At 34.3% G+C, this 18,986-nt stretch overlaps 1 protein-coding gene across 5 annotated transcripts in view; it reads left to right on the forward strand.

Moving 5' to 3' along the window:
• The window catches only part of src (v-src avian sarcoma (Schmidt-Ruppin A-2) viral oncogene homolog), a 51,596-nt gene that overhangs the window by 27,532 nt on the left and 5,078 nt on the right, over positions 1–18,986 (forward strand). Inside the window, exons 2-13 of one of the 5 annotated variants that reach the window (XM_051879633.1) lie at positions 1,184–1,430; positions 2,925–3,024; positions 4,926–4,943; positions 8,869–8,967; positions 10,023–10,049; positions 10,722–10,825; positions 14,390–14,539; positions 15,336–15,491; positions 15,651–15,830; positions 15,989–16,065; positions 18,497–18,650; positions 18,847–18,978. In XM_051879633.1, coding sequence (XP_051735593.1) covers positions 1,193–1,430; positions 2,925–3,024; positions 4,926–4,943; positions 8,869–8,967; positions 10,023–10,049; positions 10,722–10,825; positions 14,390–14,539; positions 15,336–15,491; positions 15,651–15,830; positions 15,989–16,065; positions 18,497–18,650; positions 18,847–18,978 — 1,435 coding nt within the window. In that variant the 5' untranslated portion in view covers positions 1,184–1,192. Of the gene's footprint in view, positions 1–1,183; positions 1,431–2,924; positions 3,025–4,584; positions 4,721–4,925; positions 4,944–8,868; positions 8,968–10,022; positions 10,050–10,721; positions 10,826–14,389; positions 14,540–15,335; positions 15,492–15,650; positions 15,831–15,988; positions 16,066–18,496; positions 18,651–18,846; positions 18,979–18,986 lie in introns of those variants that run through there. The other 4 variants (XM_051879634.1, XM_051879635.1, XM_051879636.1 and 1 more) reach the window with 4 other exon arrangements.

The raw sequence follows: 18,986 nt of genomic DNA on the forward strand, positions 1-18,986 counted from the left end.
CACAAACTGCGGCCACTTGGTTTCTGTAATGTTTCACTTTGATCAAATGTGTCTGTGTAAAATGACATTCACATGCCAGGCATTCTTTCATTTTTATTTTTATTTATTTATTTATTTATTTTCACTCGCTTTTAGGAATCTCTGACATTTTTATTAGAGCTGCTTGCTTAGGCTGAACCCCTAATGGCAAGCATAGAAGTACATTTTGCAGCCTACTTTTTAATATTCCTAGTGGTATTGAGACTCATCTGTGCATGTTATTGCATTAAAAATAGTCTTCGTAATATTTAATCAAAATCTATCACTTTGGCTACTCTTCATCTGAAACATCTCAATTTTCAAGGTCTAATCACCAGTTTGTGATGAATAAAATCAAAGCCTGTCCATTTTTTTTCTCTCTCATTGATTCTCATTTCTTCTAAAAACACATTTTGAAACTATCCAGAACAAACTAGCAACCATATAGCAACGCCCTGGCAACCAGCCTAGCTTCATGGCAGTGAGTTTTGCAGGCTCAGCCACCATCACAATTTTTTTTTTTTTTAAGAAAATGTAAAAATCTAGTTCATTAAAATGACCTGAATTTTAATATATTGGTTGAAGAGTGTCACTTTCATATGCAGTAATGAGATTATGGTTTAATACTAAATATCTCTCTCTGTATAAAGATATTTCAGCACACCGGTATCACTGTTTATTTGTGTTACTTAAGGAATAACAGAATATTGCCTGCATAGATAGTTGATTAATAATTCATGAAGTTCATGCATAAATCATGAAAACAGGCCAGTCTCTAGCCACAGCGCTGGAAAAAAGAGGGGGTCAAATATTCATTTGAAGTGTTTTAATGTTACAAATTGGGTGAAAGTTATTTTTCTGAACAATATATTTTATATATATATATATATCTCGGATATTGGACTTTTGACATGCACTTTTTCTATATATAGAAAAAGTGCATGTCAAAAGTCCAACATGAAATTCTGCAGTTCATGAATGTGATAGTATGTTATGGGATTCATGAACTTGAAAATTTTGAATTGAATTTGTTCATTTATATACAGTATATGTATAATTTTTATTACAAACTAGCCTATTTTAAATTACTCTAGTATTAAGTGTACAGCAAGGTGTTTGTGGTAAAAGCATGAGCTGAATGACATATTAAACTGTCTTGTTTCAGGCCTAGGCCATGGGCGGAGCCAAGAGTAAACCCAAAGAGCTCGGCCAGCGCTCCCGGAGTCTGGACGATGGCACCGGAGGACACCACTCTAGTCCCAACCAATCATCCTTCACGCCCAACCGAAGTCCGCCGGTGGACGGTACCAGACGCGGCACCCAGCCCCTCATCAGCGCGGAGCAGGCACTGTTTGGAGGAGTCTCCACACCAAACAACATCACATCTCCTGACAGGGGTCCCATGCTAGCAGGTAACGCACCTCGATCTGATCGTGGATGTAATGTCTGTGTCATTATGGTTCTGCTTTTGGCGACTTTCAGTATTAAAGTGTTAAAGGATATGGGCAAAGAAGTCTGAGGGGTGAATTCACTAAATAGTTGCATCACTTCGGTGCAGGAAAAACATATAGCACTTTTCATCACCTATTGTGTAAATTAGGCTCATCAATTATAACTAGTGGTGCAATCAATTTTTAATGAATTTACTGAGTTTAAATCTTATGAATAAGAGTCATAGTTGGACTGTTTTAATGTTATCCTGAAATGCCTTCACAGACCATTAATGGACAATATGATGCATACTCAAACGAAAATAGCTTGGGATTTTCCTAACTCCCAAACTCCGCTCTGATGGGCTGGCGATCTTGGAGAGTCAGGTTTTGTCAGTGCACATGAAAACATGATATTAGCACTATCGATGACGTACGACTCACATTGACAGGGGAATATCTGATCTGTTCGCTTACATAGCAGATGCAAATTAACATGAATGAGAAAATCAGAATCCATGTGCTTTTTTCCTGCTTACACGTTCGTGGGTCATATCTATGGAAGCTTGTTTCCTCCACTAAATAAAAATAAAAAAGGTAATTGCAACTTTTTATCTCACAATTCTGACTTTTTTTCTCAGTATTGCGAGATATAAACTCACAATGGCAAGTTATAAAGTCCAATTCTGTCCACAAAGTCAACTCGCAATTGAGTTCATATCTCGCAATTCTGACTTTATATCTCGCAATTCTGCCTTTATAACTCGCAATTCTGACTTTATAACTCGCAATTCTGACTTTATAACTCGCAATCAACTTTATATCTCGCAATTCTGACTTTATATCTCGCAATTCTGACTTTATATCTCGCAATTCTGACTTGATAACTCGCAATTCTGACTTTATAACTCGCAATTCTGACTTTATAACTCGCAATCAACTTTATATCTCGCAATTCTGACTTTATATCTCGCAATTCTGACTTTATAACTCGCAATTCTGACCTTATAACTTGCAATTCTGACTTTATAACTTGCAATTCTGACTTTAGATCACGCAATTCTGACTTTATAACTCGCAATTCTGACTTTAGATCACGCAATTCTGACTTTATAACTCGCAATTCTGACTTTATAACTCGCAATTCTGCGAGATAAAAAGTCACAATTATACCTTTTTTATTTTATCAGTGGCAGAAACAAGCTTCTATACATATGCGATCTGTGTCACATGGGAGGAAATAAATCGGAATTGGGTTCACTTAAATGCGGCCTTAGTCACCACAGTCTTTATGCTGATAGTCAAAAGTCTGCAAGTCTAGACTATTTTTGGATGCCAATTTCCATTGGCAACCCAACATTGCATTATTTACTTACGTTAATGAAATTTCCCGGCTGATTTTTTTTTTTTTTTTTTTTTTTTTAATTAAATGCATCAAAATAACAGTCTATGTTTGTCTCTTGTACTTTTCCATAGGCGGCGTGACCACGTTTGTGGCTTTGTATGACTACGAGTCACGAACCGCCTCTGATTTGTCATTCAGGAAAGGAGAACGACTCCAGATTGTCAATAACACGTAAGAGGGAAATGCACAAACATACTCGCACAAAAATAACAGGGCTCCGGGGGGTGATAGACACACCCACTGAGGCAGACATACACACACACACTCATGTCTCTCATCTGTCTGGGCTCTGGCTGTTCTGGCTGCTGAACCCCACCAAGCTCACGTAGCCCCCCCTCCTCTTCCTCTTCGGTAACCATAGGAACTGGCTCCCTCTGAAGGCGCTGTATTTGTGGGAGATGACGGCTTTTTGTTCTCTGGATTCCTTTTTTGGTCTTCCTGTGCACAAAAAAGCTCAGCTGCACGTCTTTACCTCCACTTCCCCTCCCAGACCAAAGGGAGCATTTTCCTTCCTTTCTACACCTGCGGTTCACTTCCTTATTCCAGTATACAGCGCTACCATTAACAGAGAGAGAGAAAAACGCCCTCAGTAATATCCTCTGGTTTCAGCACAAAGCGGACCTGGGGATTTTCTTTTTATGTCAGGCTGAACACAGTGTAGCATATGGGCGAATCCTTCAAAACACAACATGTCCAGGTCATATTTTTAACCCAGAATCAAAAAAGGAGAAAAAAATATATATTTTGCTGAAAGAAAATGAAGCAATAATACATTAAGATTAAGCAATTTTCCTTCTTTATAAGGAAAAGAAGTTGTATTTGTACTGCCTGTTATTTAAAATATATTTACACTACCGTTTAATTGTTTGGGGTCTGTAAGTTTTTTTTTTTTTATGTTTTTGAAATAAGTCTCTTCTGCTCACCAAGGCTGCATTTATTTGACCAAAAATACAGTAAAAACAGTAATATTGTGAAATATTTTTACAATTTAACATAACTGTTTTCCATGTTAATATATTTTAAAATATAATGTATTCCTGTGATCAAAGCTGAATTTTCATCATCATTACTCCAGTCTTCAGTGTCATATGATCCTTCAGAAATCATTCTAATATGATGATTTGAAGATCAAGAAACATTTATTATTATTATTATCAATGTTGACAACAGTTGTGCTGCTTAATATATATTTTTTTATGAATAGAGAGTAGTTCACAGCTTTAATTTGAAATAGAAATTACATTATAAATGTCTTTACTGTCACTATTGATCATTTTAATGCATCCATGCTGAATAAAAATATTGGTTTATTTTTATTTTTTAAAACTTACCAATCCCAGACTTTTGAATGATAGTATATATATATATTTTAACATGAAAGAATGATTCTTATAAGCCATGTTTAATGAATTGCACAAAAAGACACAGACTTTCAGTTTGAATCAGTCTGATGAATCATTCACTGAATTAATTTACTCCACATTAGCATATGATTCACTTACTGAACTGAGGTAATCACTTTTAATCATATCAGACTCAAAATGAAGCCTATTTCATGTATACTTGAGGTTTGTGAAACTTGCAGCAGCATCATTGTAACAACATGTAGTTTTGCAGTGGTTTGTAATCCAAAAATTTATCCAAAATAGTGTTGTATTTAGGGGTAAAAAAAAACCTGGACATGTTTTTATGAGACTCGCCCTTTGAACTGTAACCAATCCCCCTCACTGCCCATTACACATCCCAGAAGCCACTGATAATAGAGTAATCAGCTTTTTAACGAAATCACCAAGCTGCTCCGGCTTATGCTGGGACCTTCTGAGTCATGTGTCAGTACACATTTAGAGATAATCAAATGCACATTACGGTAATTGTTTTCCATATTTTTAGTACTTCACAGTGATAAGCGCAGATAAATGCTGTGTGTTCAGTGCGTCATTGCTGCGGTTGACCTTCAGTCAGTTTTTCAGGCTATGTGGGATGTTTGTAGCTTCTCTTGTTTGCTTTTAATGTCCAAACACTTCACGTCTCCTCTGTGTTTTTCCTCTACACGCTCTCGCTCGTTTATGTAGGAGAAAGTCGAACTCCAGGTTGGTAAAGTTGCTCTTGCTTTCAGCTTTCAATGTCCATTTTCTGTGCGTGTGTTTGTGTATGTGTGTCATTTCACCATTTGCTTGTCCACCTGAGATTTGTCCTGACTTTCTAGAGACTGTGGAAGTGGTCCAGAAATAGTGCCACATCTCTTCATAACTGGCTCACTCACAACCATTTTACATTTGTCCTTCACATTGACTTTGTGGTTAGTCCTTTAGTGTATAGTCGATTGTTCCTTTACATTTGTTTAGGCTACATGCCAATTTTCATGCTATCTGCATTGTATACTATGCTAGATTAGATGAGTGCATCCCAAATCATTGAAAGATTAACAAAAATATGTCAAATATATCATTTTCTATCCAGTGTTGATGTATTTCCTGTTTAAACAGGAAGTTGTCACAGGAATATCCACATGACCCTATTTTTTAAATAGTAAATTATAAACTAAATATAAAGTCTCGAACTAAAGCCCACTAAAGTCAGATTTTATTTCATGGGGTCATTAAATGAATGAACCTAATAATGTTAAGGTAACATTAGCATTTAGCTAAATTAACAGTAAAAAAAAAAAAAAAAGTAAACTAAAGGCTACTGGCTGCATTTTCAGTTTAGCTAATTTATTGGACAAAAATCTGTATATGCCCCACAAATGGAAAGACTAAATGCGCACATGTGCGACATGTGTTTTTGTGTATATGCTATGCTAAGAGTGTACTAGCATATAAATCACCTCAAAGCTAACAGACTTGGACTATAATGCACTAAAATTCAATAAAATTTTGATTTTATGGGGTCATTAAATGATTAAATGAACTTAAAAGAAATGTTAGGATAGCATTAGCATTTAGTTAAATTTACATTAAAAAATGTAAACTAAAGGCTGCTTGTTATGTTTTCAGTTTAGCTAATTTGCTAGTTCTCATTCCAGAAATCATTTTATTGGAAAAAATCTGTATATGCCCCACAAATTGAAAGACTAAATACGCAAAGACTAAATAACAATATGCTATGCTAGGAGTACACTAGCTTAGATGACCTCCAAGCTAACAGACTTGGACTTAAATTTTGTCAAATTTTGATTTCATGTGGTCAATAATATCATTAAAAACAATAATGTTAAGATAGCTTTAGCATTTAGCTAAATTAACATAGTAAAAATCTAAACCAAAAGCTATTGGCTATGTTTAGCTAACTTGCTAGTTCTCATTCTCATTTGATGATTTTATTGGACACAAAATTTGTATGTGGCTCTGTGAATTGAAAGACTAAATGCGTATGTGTGCTAAAAGTTGTTGTTTTTTTAGTGCGTATATGCTATGCTAAGAGTACACTAGCATATAAATGGCCTCAAAGCTAACAGACTTCTAAAATGCACTAAAATTCAATAAAATTGAATTCATGGGGTCAAAAATTGATTTTATGGGGTCATTAAATGATTAAATTAACTTAAAAGAAATAAGGTTAAGATAGCATTAGCATTTAGTTAAATTAGCTTACACAAAGGATACACTTAAAGGAAGCTGTTTTGAGACAATTTGATGTTGCTTAATGGTATTAAATGTTACAGTTAAATGTAAAAAATATACTTTTTCTTAAGTTGGGTGCATTTACTGTTGTTCGGCGCAATTGAGAATTTTGCATGAGAGCGAAAGATTTCTGCGCTGAGATTTCAAATTTGCTGTTGACCAACAGAAAGCTGCTTTCTGTTTGAGCTGTGCTTCATGTGTTGCTACACTATTGAGAATATACAATGGATCTTTTTTGCACGCGAAATGCCACCAGTGTGTCCACACCTTAAGAATTGGGATGCAGCCTTAGCATTATCCATCAACATTTTCTACATAAATTGTCTCAGTCGTAGCCTCATCCAGTTTACTCTTCTCATAAACCCTGCTTATCAGAATCACTGTTTTTATGCCCTTTTGTACATGAATAATTCATTAACATCTGAATTTTGAATGGTACCCTGCGTATGAATAATATATTTGCATTGTATGAATATGAATATGTGCCCATCTGTGTATATATGTCATTGTTTTCACTGGTGCGTTTATGTTTTAATTATGTTTAACGACAGAAAGCAGTAGCTCAGAGACCTGGGGAGGTTTGTGTCGGGTCAGCATGTTTTGGCAATGGATAAAGTCTTATTACTTTAGCTTAGGGAGTGAGTCACAGTCTAACACCCCACTGCTCACACTAAAACACCATCTATTATTAAAAAGCCATCAAGACTCTGAGACAACCCAGACGTATTAGTCATTTTTTGATAAATCTACCAGTTTTGTAGTAAATAATTCACCCAAAAATGAAAAAAATCATTCCAATCCAGTCATTCCAATCCCATTTGATTTTCTTTCTTTTATAGGAATCAGAAGGAGATATTTTCATGAATGTTTGCGCTGCTCTTTTACGCATGATAAAAGCATATTGTGCTAATTTATGCCCCAAAAAGCAAAAATAAAAGCCCCATAAATGTAGTTCATACAACTTGTGCATTATATTCCCAGTATTCTGTAGATGTGATACCCTAACAGTGAATAATAACGTAAATTTCAAGCTTTTTTTTGGAAGAAATTGATACTTTTATTCAGCAAGGATGCTTTAAATGAATCAAAAGTGAGAGTAAAGACATTTATAATGTTACATAAGATTTCTATTTCAAATAAATACTGTTTTTTTTGAACATCGAAAGATCAAAAATGTATTCATATATTCCAATAGAGTGCAACAGTTAGATTCCAGAAGTAAAAACTCCATTTTATCAGTAAGGAAATTGATTTTAAACGATAACTTATAAACCTTTAAAGACCTACTGTGAGCTACGAGGTTGTTAGTCGATGGTATTTGCTTCTGCCCGAATTATTTCAACTTATTTTAAAAATAATTGTTTAACAATGGAATTCCTGGTGAAAAACTACATTACCCATGATGCTGTACAGAAAATTCCACCAATCAGTGTCAACACTCTCAAAATACTGAAATGTTTACATGCATATTTTGCAATAAACTTAAAATATATTGTTTTAATACATGTAATCAACATTTGTAAATGAGTAGTTTTATATTTCTCCGTTGTTTTAATCCAATTATGCTGTTTGCAATGCATCATGGGATTGTAGTTCTTTCCCTCACTAAATTTTTGTCCCATTTTTTTTTAAAACTTTTTTGCTTCAAATCAAAGATTATAGTGTTGAGATTCACCTAGTTGCTGTTTGGTTTGGTTCATTGCTTATAACTCTTTAACAAAGACTATTTTAAAATCCCTATGGGAAAAATGAATGGGAAAAAAAATAATTACGGAAAAAATGGGGTGGGCACTACTCTATATGTAGTTTTTTTTTATTGTAATAGCATTTCACAATATTATGGTTTTTACTATTTTATTTATTATTAAATCAAATAAATGCAGTCCTGGTGAGCATAAGAGACAAAAATATAAAAAAATCTTTCTGACCCAAATCTTTTGAACGATATGTTTAAATGATTAGAATATTTATTATTTTCACTCAAAACAGGGTTTTCAACATTATAAAAATATAAATATTTTTTTTAGAGATGTTGAAAACCCTGTATGGCATATGACTCAGACAGAAGAAAATAAGAATATATGTTAATTTGAGTAAGTCATATGGGTTTGGAAGAACATGAGGGTGAGTAAATGTTTATTTTTGGGTGAACTATCCTTTTAAATGCACGTTTCGTTTATGTATAATTTGGCGCAGGTAGTTAATGTCTTTAGAAGAGATTCGTCTGCATTCTAATGCCTCGTTTGAGGGATTATAAAGCAGGAATAATACCACAGATGTAATCTCAGGGTTTATGTTTTGGGCGGGTAAGAAAATCATGAATGTATCACCAAATATGTTTGATGTGAGTCAAACTGCAGGTGTTTTATGTGTGTGTTTTCTGCTGTCTTAGGGAGGGCGACTGGTGGCTGGCTCATTCGCTGACGACGGGAAAGAATGGATACATTCCCAGCAATTACGTGGCACCATCTGATTCCATCCAGGCTGAAGAGTAAATCCTCTTCCTCCTCCTCTTTCTCTTCTTTTCTTTGCTGTTCTCCTCCTCATGTCTCTGTTTTTTTTCACCTGATGTGATGTAATCTGCTCTCCAATCCAATCAGATCTCTCATTTTAGTTGAGCATGATTCAAGTTCCTTAATGACTCCATTAAAGATTATTTTACTAAACAAAACAATAGTTGGACAAATCAGTTTAATTTCAGTTTATAATCAATTTATATAGTGCTTTACACAGTGAAGAATAGGAAAATACTTCTACTGGTGCAAACTTCATCAAATATGAGGCAAACTCAAATTTTGCTGTAAAGCAGCTTTAAAAGACAGTAGTGTCATTAGTCAGCTAGCTCAAGTCAGTTCAATGTTGATTCAGTTCAGTTCAATAACAGTGTTGATGTTGCAAAATTCAGTTATTTAGTTATAAAGCAGCTCTACATGCAAGTGAATCACATGTTAATAACCGCCCTGACTGATTCAGTGATTAATCTATGAGTGCTTGATCTGATTCATTAAAAAGAACCAGCTCATGAGAGTCATTTGTTCTTGGTTGGGAACAATCTGACTCAACAGAACAATTTGTTCATGAATCATCTCTTAGCAAATACTATCAGAGTATTAATACAGAAATTGTTCGGTTCCAGTATTTTTTTTCTTTCTTGAAGCTCAACCCATGTGACGTTACCAACAAAATGATTCACACTTGTCCCTCAATCTCTCTCCTTCCGGTCTGACCTTTGAGTCCTTCATGGTTGCTCCTTTGTCCTCCGTCATTATGAGTCTCTCCACCATCTCATCAGTTAGAAAGAAAAAACCTTGTGCACCAAAGACCTTTTCCCTCTTTAAAAAGAGTAAAAGTTGTCAATGTTTGCCCCATGTAGCTCATCTATTGTCTGTCCTGTTCATATGTTAACTCGTAATTTTTCCTGACACACACACACACACACACACACGTGCGCGCCGTTGCTCAGTCGACTGCCGCATTAAACAAACACACACAGGCACTCCTTTGAAAAACCTGTAATGACTAATTTTTCCACCCTTGCCTTGCCAGTCATCTCAGATTGACTCTGGAGAAGAGGTAAGACTCAGAGAGAGCGCTGCGTATGAGCGCCGAACAACAAACTACGCTGATTTATAGACACTAAATGTCACGGGGTCAGTCGTGAATCCCAAACACCATTGTTTTATTGTTACTGGAACCATGAATGGGAATATTATAACATAAATCAATGTTCAATATCTCGCACAGCAAAATTCAGATAATTTTAGGCCCAAAACATACTCTATTCTCTAACGCAAATGATTTCAATGATTAAGCGTACCCTGCTGTTCAAAGAAAATGTTTTTAAAGAAATTAATACATTATTCAGCAAGGATGCATCAAATTGATTAAAAAGTAACTGTAAACATTTATAATGTTACAAAAAAAGAGTTCTATTTCAAATATATGCTGCTCTTTTCAACTTTATGTTCATCAAAGTATCCTGAAAAAAATGTATCATGGTTTCCACAAAAATATTAAGCAGCAGCACAACTGTTTTCAACAGTGATATTGAGCAGCAAGTCAGCATATGGTGTAGTGTACATGAATGCACAATAGAATCGCATTTCTGTCTGCTTACTAGCATAAACAATATCATAATATATTTCTAGCATAATATATTTCTGGCCAGCTGCATTTCTCTGATACAATGCTACATGTGATTACTTTCTCTAAATACCTTCTCCCTCTTTTTCTCTCTCTCTCCAGATGGTACTTTGGAAAGATCACACGCAGGGACTCGGAGCGACTCCTTTTGAATCTGGAGAACAGGAGAGGAACTTTCCTGGTCAGAGAGAGTGAGACAACCAAAGGTGATTGTGAACAATACTAACTACAAACACAAATTATTTATTTTATTTTAATTATTTATTTTATTTGTTCTTCTTAATTTGTTTTATTACATTTATTATTAATGTATTACTAAATAAATATTAGTATTAACTCAAATTACTGTAGAAAATATTATTATTATTATTATTATTATTAAGTTATTTATAACTGTAAATCTATATACTGAAATTATTAATAATACATGTATTTATTTTATTTATTATTATATATTAAATATTATATAAAATTATATATATATATATATATATAATTTTATTTTATTTAAATAGTTAAAAATACAATTTATTTTATTATAAATAAATGATTTATTTTATTTTTTTAATTATTTATTTTATTTAATTGTTCTTTTTTATTTGTTTTATTTCATTCATTATTAATGTTTTATTATATAAATATTAGTATTAATTAAAATTATGTAAAATTGTATTAATATTGTTATTTATAACTTATGTATTTTATTTATTAATAAAATGTTTAATTTATTATAAATAAAATAAAGTAATAATAACAATATAATTAATTGAAACATTTTAGTTTAGTTAAATTGTAATTTTGAATTTTAATTCTGTTTACAGCTGAATATATAGTAGAATATATACTTAATATAATATAATATTTTATTTATATATATATATATATATATATATATATATTAATATTATTATTGTTATTATTATTATTATTATTATTATATTATATTATTATTATTATTATTATTTTTTAACCATCCGTCTGGTCACAGTATTGATTCATAAGTCAAACTGTAAGGGTAAATGGAAAAATGTGTCAGAATGAAATGGCAAGGTCATGAGTTCAACATCCAAGGGAATGGAGGAACTGATAAAAAAAAAAAGTAGTTGCTTTTTTTTTAATAAAAGCATCTCCCAAACAATTCACATTCAGAGACCGGAGCTAACTATTGCATAACAAAGAAACAATAACGACAAAGAACCAACATTAGTGTGGAGGAAATTGCTCATGTGTAGAAGTTGCATTTTGGTATTGCAGATCAGAACAAAGTGTTTGTTCATTTGAATTCCCCTTTTCTGTTGTCAGTTTGTCAGACAGTCACGTTCATATTCCTCATCTCCTCCCTCTGCCAACCATCTTTTCTCTCTCTCTAAACATTGTAAAGATCTACACTCCATATATGGCCTTTTACCTTCAGTTTTACACAAACAACGTTCATTTGAGATGATATGTAAAGCGTGCATGTGCGAGCCGGATGAAGAGGGGAACACGAAGGTCAGAGAAGTGCTTGCAGGGATGAAGAGCAAGAAGTAGGTCAACCCATAGCCGTGCCTATAACCGTGAGCCATATCTCACAGCTCATACCGTCAGCAGGGGCACGCGGAGAGGTCGAGATTGCCCAGAGAGAGAGAAAACAAGTACGAGAGAGGCTGAAGGATGAGTCAAACCCCAAAGAGACAACACTGAGAGAGACCGCAGTGGGAACGAGGGAGCGAGTGACAGAGTGAATGAATAAATCAGCCATGTGTATGTGTGCAATGATGACAGCGCCCTCCACAGATCATTTTACACAATGAGAATCTGCTCTACATTTACCCAAAAATGAAAATCCTGTCATCATTTACTCACCCTCGAGTTGTTCCAAACAGTTGTTCTGTTGAACACAAAAGAAGATATTTTGAAAAATGTTGGTAATCAAACAGTTGATGGACCCCATTGACTTCCATAGTATTTTTTTCCATACTATGGAAGTCAGTGGGGTCCATCAACTATTTGGTTACTCATATTCTTCAAAATATCTTCTTTTGTGTTAAAGACAAAAGGCTTTTAGTATCATTGTAAAAACATCCCCTTCAGGTCGTGGCACACATGCTTTTTTGCTGTGAGATCTTTACTGATTATTATAAAGTAAATGTAAGAATAACTTTATTTTAAGATGAACACTTACTGGACTGAACCAACATAGGGTCACTTGATTATCCATATTTCTTTTTTTAAATCATGTATGCATTTTATGTGAGATCTCATTGATTTACATTACAAGCTAATAATTTCAGTTTGGGTCGCTGAATAAAACAGTTTTTTTTTTTTTTTCTCCATATTCTCACTATATCATACTATATGAACCCAAAAAACTGATGTATCAATTATGATACTCAACAAAAAACATATGCATGATTTTTAAAACAAAATTTTAATTTTTTCTAAAGGTTCTTAAAAATATTTTAAAAAATAGATTTGTTCGACTATTATTTCATATGTCAGGCATTACATGCACTGTAAAAAATGATATGGTCATGGCAACTTATGTTTTTACATTAAAGGGTTAGTTCACCCAAAAATGAAAATTATGTCATTTATTACTCACCCTCATGTCGTTCCAAACCCGTAAGACCTTCGTTCATCTTCAGAACACAAATTAAGATATTTTTGATGAAATCCAATGGCTCAGTGAGGCCTCTATTGACAGCCAGACAATTAACACTTTCAATGCCCAGAAAGCTACTAAAGATATATTTAAAACAGTTCATGTGACTACAGTGGTTCAACCTTAATGTTATGAAGCGACGAGAATACTTTTTGTGTGCCAAAAAAAACTAAATAACGACTTTATTCAACAATATCTAGTGATGGGCGATTTCAAAACACTGTATCATGAAGCTTCGAAGCTTTATGAATCTTTTGTTTCGAATCAGTGGTTCGGAGCATGTATCAAACTGCCAAAGTCACATGATTTCAGTAAACGAGGCTCTTTTTTTTTTCTTTTTTTTTTTGGTGCACAAAAAGTATTCTCGTCACTTCATAACATTAAGGTTGAACCACTGTAGTCACATTAACTGTTTTAAATATGTCTTTAGTAGCTTTCTGGGCATTGAAAGTGTTAATTATCTTGCTGTCAATGGAGGCCTCACTGAGCCATCGGATTTTATCAAAAATACCTTAATTTGTGTTCTGAAGATGAACGAAGGTCTTATGGGTGTGGAACGACATGAAGGTGAGTACTTAATGACAGAAATTTCATTTTTGGGTGAACTAACCCTTTAACTCATCAAAATAAGTTATACGAGATTCAGCCCAATTTTAAGTCAGTTTAATATAATTTAAGTTGAAATGACAAGTTGATTGTACTTAAAAAAATTCAATTGCTGCCTTCAATTAACTTGAAATAGATGGAATTTTTTTCACAATGTTAAAAGTTTCCGTAATGGAAAATGGGAAATCCCTTGATCTTTTGCAAAATGGTGTGATTTACCATGTAGGGAAACTCTACACACTAATTCACACTCCAGTAACCTGCACCAAAAAGAAGTCCTAAAGGTACAGTCGCAAAAACAGCCTGTTTAACAGGATTAAAAAATGGATAAAAGCATCTGCCAAGTTTTTGATGCTAGAAACTTTATGAGTCGATTTCAGGGGAAAATAAAATACTACAAAAGTGTAGAATCACACTAATCTGACAGTTTTGCATCTGAAACATGGGTCAGAGTCATCCATGAGCATTTCACAACTTCATCCCTCAAATCTGTTCTTTGTGTGTTTTTTTTTTTTTTTAGGTGCCTACTGTCTTTCTGTCCTGGATTATGACAATGTCAAGGGCCTAAATGTCAAACATTACAAGATCAGGAAGCTGGACAGCGGGGGATTTTACATCACATCACGCACACAGTTCAATACTTTACAGCAGCTGGTCAACCACTACCGCCGTAAGTCGCTTTCTCATAGACACCTGCTTGTTTCTGAATGTCCGTGAAGGGAAGTGATACAGACTCTTATTTCTGGAAATGGGAACTTCCAGAAATAAGGTTGTTGCAAAATAAGGATTAGTTAAAACCTATAAATAAAGAAATTGCATAAAGCTGTTATATAATGAGTTATCCTTCACTTCTTATAATTTTCAACAATAATCATGATAATAGTAATTTGTTTTTATTTTAAGTTATTGAAAATAATAATACATTTATTTTTGTTTGTTTTAGTTTTTTATTTATTATTAATTTATTATTAAAATATTTTATTAAATTAATATTAATAATACTGAAAATATTGATACATTTATTTATTTTATTATTATTATTATTATTATGTTATTATATGTTATTATTATTATTATATAATAATAATGTTATAACAATTATTAATTTATAACATTATTATTAAATGTTATAAATTAATAATTGTGTGTGTGTGTGTATATATATATAATATATATATAATTTTTTTTTTTTTAATAGTTAAAATACAATTTATTTTATTATTATTATTATTATTATTATTATTATTATTGTAAATAATAATTAATATTAAGTTATTTAAAAGTTATGTATTATTTCTTTATTATTATTTTTTTTTTTAATGGTTGCCAATCAACATAGCAACTTTGTGCATTAATATAGAATCAGAAGGAACCAGAACTACTAATTTTCTAAAAACAGATTTAAAAATACTGTTGCAGTAACATTGAGAAATTTTAACTCACTTCCTCCTGTCTGTCTGTCACAGAGCATGCAGACGGCCTGTGTCACTGTCTGTCTGACGTGTGTCCAGTGCTTAAACCTCAGACTCAGGGTCTGGCACGGGACGCCTGGGAGATCCCACGTGACTCCCTGAGACTGGATGTCAAACTAGGCCAGGGCTGTTTCGGAGAGGTCTGGATGGGTAAGACTTCTTCTTTCAACTTCCTTCCATCAAAAACCAAAGCTTTGTGAGCTAAATAAGTAGTCCACCAGTGTATAATACCACATTGCTTGTATAATGATGCATTCACATAACAGACAAAGCTTGTTTCAAGATTTCACTGTCCTTTTTTTTGTTCAGGCACTTGGAATGGCACGACACGCGTGGCCATCAAGACTCTGAAGCCTGGCACTATGTCTCCCGAGGCCTTCCTGCAGGAAGCGCAGGTGATGAAGAAACTCCGCCACGAGAAGCTGGTGCAGCTTTACGCCGTCGTCTCGGAGGAGCCCATTTACATCGTCACTGAGTACATGGGACAAGGTCAGTGCCGAGATTCAGTGTGATAAAGTCTAAGAAATAAGAACTGGCAGAAGGACGTGTAAATAGAGCATAAATTCTGGATATGAGCAAGCTTTCTTGTGAGGTCTGCCAGTAAAAGTGTGAATGAAGATGTCAAGGTGTGATTTCTGCTTTCACAGGAAGCCTGTTAGATTTCCTGAAGGGTGACATGGGGAAAATGCTGCGCTTGCCTCAGCTTGTGGATATGGCATCTCAGGTACTTTTACAATGGCATTATGACATGACATGATCTAGTAATGAAAGTGAAAACAAAAACTGAAAACTGTTTTGATACTAAAAATACTGTATTAGAAAATATACACTACAATCAACAGTTTCGGGTAAGCTAAGGTTTTTTAATGTTTTTGAAAGAAGTCTCTTCTGCTCACCAAGGCTGCATTTATTTGACCAAAAATACAGTAAAAGCAGTAATATTGTGAAATATTATTACAATTTAAAATAATTGTTTTCTAATTGAATATATTGTAAAATGTAATTTATTCCTGTGATCAAAGCTGTATTTTCAGCATCATTACTCCAGTCTTCAGTGTCACGTGATTCTCCAGAAATCATTCTGATATGCTGATTTGCTGCTCAAGAAACATTTCTGATTATTACCAATGTTGAAAACAGTTGTGCTGCTTCATATTTTTGTGTAAACTGTGATACATTTTTTTCAAGATTCAGAAAGTTCAAAAGAACAGTATAATTTAATGCATGAAAGTATTAATTAGTTTTAAAAAAACATAATACAATATATATTCAAAATATAGTAGAATTAAATTATATTGGAGCTGTAGTTAAACTTAAACACATTTTCATGATTACAAAAACTAAAAATATAGCTGCAAGCAGCCATTAGGGGCCAAGCACAAAGAAGGCTTGATAAGTCATGCTAACATGGCTGGGAGCATCAGACTGACTGCAACAATGAGCAATTAAAGACATATTAAGATCATTTTAGGCAAAATGACTGAAAAAACAAATACAGTCACAAAATAATTTGATTTAATGGTTTATCACTTTTAACCAATAGGTGGCACTGTGACCAAATTGATGTGGTGTGGTCAGAGTGAGGTGACAATGACACATGCAAAGTTTTGTGTCAATATGCATAAGCATTGCAGATATACAGCCTCAAGAGTCATATTGGCATCATGCCTCAAATTTGTTACTGCAGTATACGAAAACGCTTTTGTCTATCAACACAAAATCCATAACTTTTTGTTGGCACAGTCTGAAGATGATATGATTCAATTTTGGTGAAAATCGGAGCAACATTCTAGGGGGAGTTCGAAAAAGTAGGTTTTTAAAGAAAAACAAAATGGTGGACAGGAAGTTCAGCCGACTATGGCAGATGACAATAGGTTAATAGAGTCAAAAGTTATTAGCATTTTTGTGAATTTCATCATAACTTTTGACCACAAGGTGGCACTGCCCCGAAACTTTTTGAGTACTGTCAGGGCCGAAGACCCATACCGAGTTTTGAAACAATACGCTGTGTTCATAAAATACAGCATTTTACGACAAAATTCAAAATGGCCAACACCCAAAACGGAAAATCAGTTATCATTTGACTCGGCATGACGTCCCGAATCTAACGTAACCACTTTTGATTTTTGGACAAACCTTTCAGAAGTTATAAGCAAATATAGCCATTTTTCATCTTCAGACCACTAGGTGGCGCTGCGCCGAAACGCAGCATGTAACCTCAAGTTATGCTTGTGATGACCTGGACAAATTTGGTGTGAATCCGATAAAGTATTGAGGAGATAGAGCCTTGCATCTATTTTCGCAAGCGCTACATAGAATTTGTTTGCGTGTTTTTTGAAACGGTTTAACAAATCAACTTGAATTCCAGATCTGGTTCAGTTTTCGTGAAAATCAGAGCAACGGCCTAGGAGGAGTTTGAAAAAGTAGGTTTTTTGGATAATTCAGAATGGTTGAAATTTGAATTTTGTTTCTAGCCCTTACGGTTCAAAAGTTATTAGCATAAACGTGAGTTAAAATTTGGACAGCTGGTGGCGCTAGAGGGACTGAGTTAGAGACTCCAAATTTGATATGGTGACAGTTCAGACTGGCCTCTATCAGTGTGCTAAATTTCATAACTTTCCCGCAAGCGGTTCTATGGGCGGCCTGCTGCCATAAACTTCCAGAGCGGAAACGAAAGAATAATAATAAGAACACCAACGGATACAATAGGCCCGTAATAAAACTAATTGCCACAAATTAATTTTAATAAATTGTTTCCAGTCTTACATCCTGAGTTAATTAAACATGTATATGCCACTACATAAGACTAGCAATAACACTAGACAGCCCTGAAAAATTTGTAAAAAAATAATGAATTAATTAAAACGTGAATAAATAAAACCGTCATGGAGTAAAAACTAAACTGAAAGAACAAAATGATAAACAAAAAATAAAATTTAAAATGAAAAACTATATAAGCCTGCATTGAAGGACAAACTATATTTAGAGACCTGAATATCGTCAGAGCATCTCACTGAAAACACTATTGTGGTGGTGTTTTTGCATGGGCAAGCGCCATTCTCATTGTCAATGTATATAAATCTATTTATATTCTGTGGATACTCTGGAGGGCGGCACTGAGCCCGGCAGCGTTATAATATATGTGTTGTCCTCAGATCGCCTCTGGAATGGCGTACGTGGAAAGAATGAACTATGTGCACAGGGACCTCCGGGCTGCCAACATCCTGGTGGGTGATAACCTGGTGTGTAAAGTCGCTGACTTTGGCCTCGCTCGACTCATCGAGGACAACGAGTACACAGCCAGACAGGGTGAGGAGGAACACAATGACTCTTTTTGCCTGCATGTGGTCGTTTTCCATTTTCTTTACATATTCAGTTTTCCCTGAGGCCATCACGTCATTGTCTCATTTTCAAGAGTTAATGCTGTTGCCTTTTATACAGTTCGACCTTAATTGAATCAGTTTAATCATGGTGACAGGCCTCTCTTAAATCATTATTACAACAGGAGCAAAGTTTCCCATCAAGTGGACTGCGCCAGAGGCGGCTCTGTACGGCCGCTTCACCATCAAATCTGACGTGTGGTCGTTTGGGGTCTTACTGACGGAGCTGACGACCAAAGGCAGGGTGCCTTATCCAGGTACTACC

Source organism: Ctenopharyngodon idella, chromosome 22 (assembly GCF_019924925.1).
Source record: "Ctenopharyngodon idella isolate HZGC_01 chromosome 22, HZGC01, whole genome shotgun sequence".
NCBI classification, from domain to species: Eukaryota; Metazoa; Chordata; class Actinopteri; order Cypriniformes; family Xenocyprididae; genus Ctenopharyngodon; species Ctenopharyngodon idella.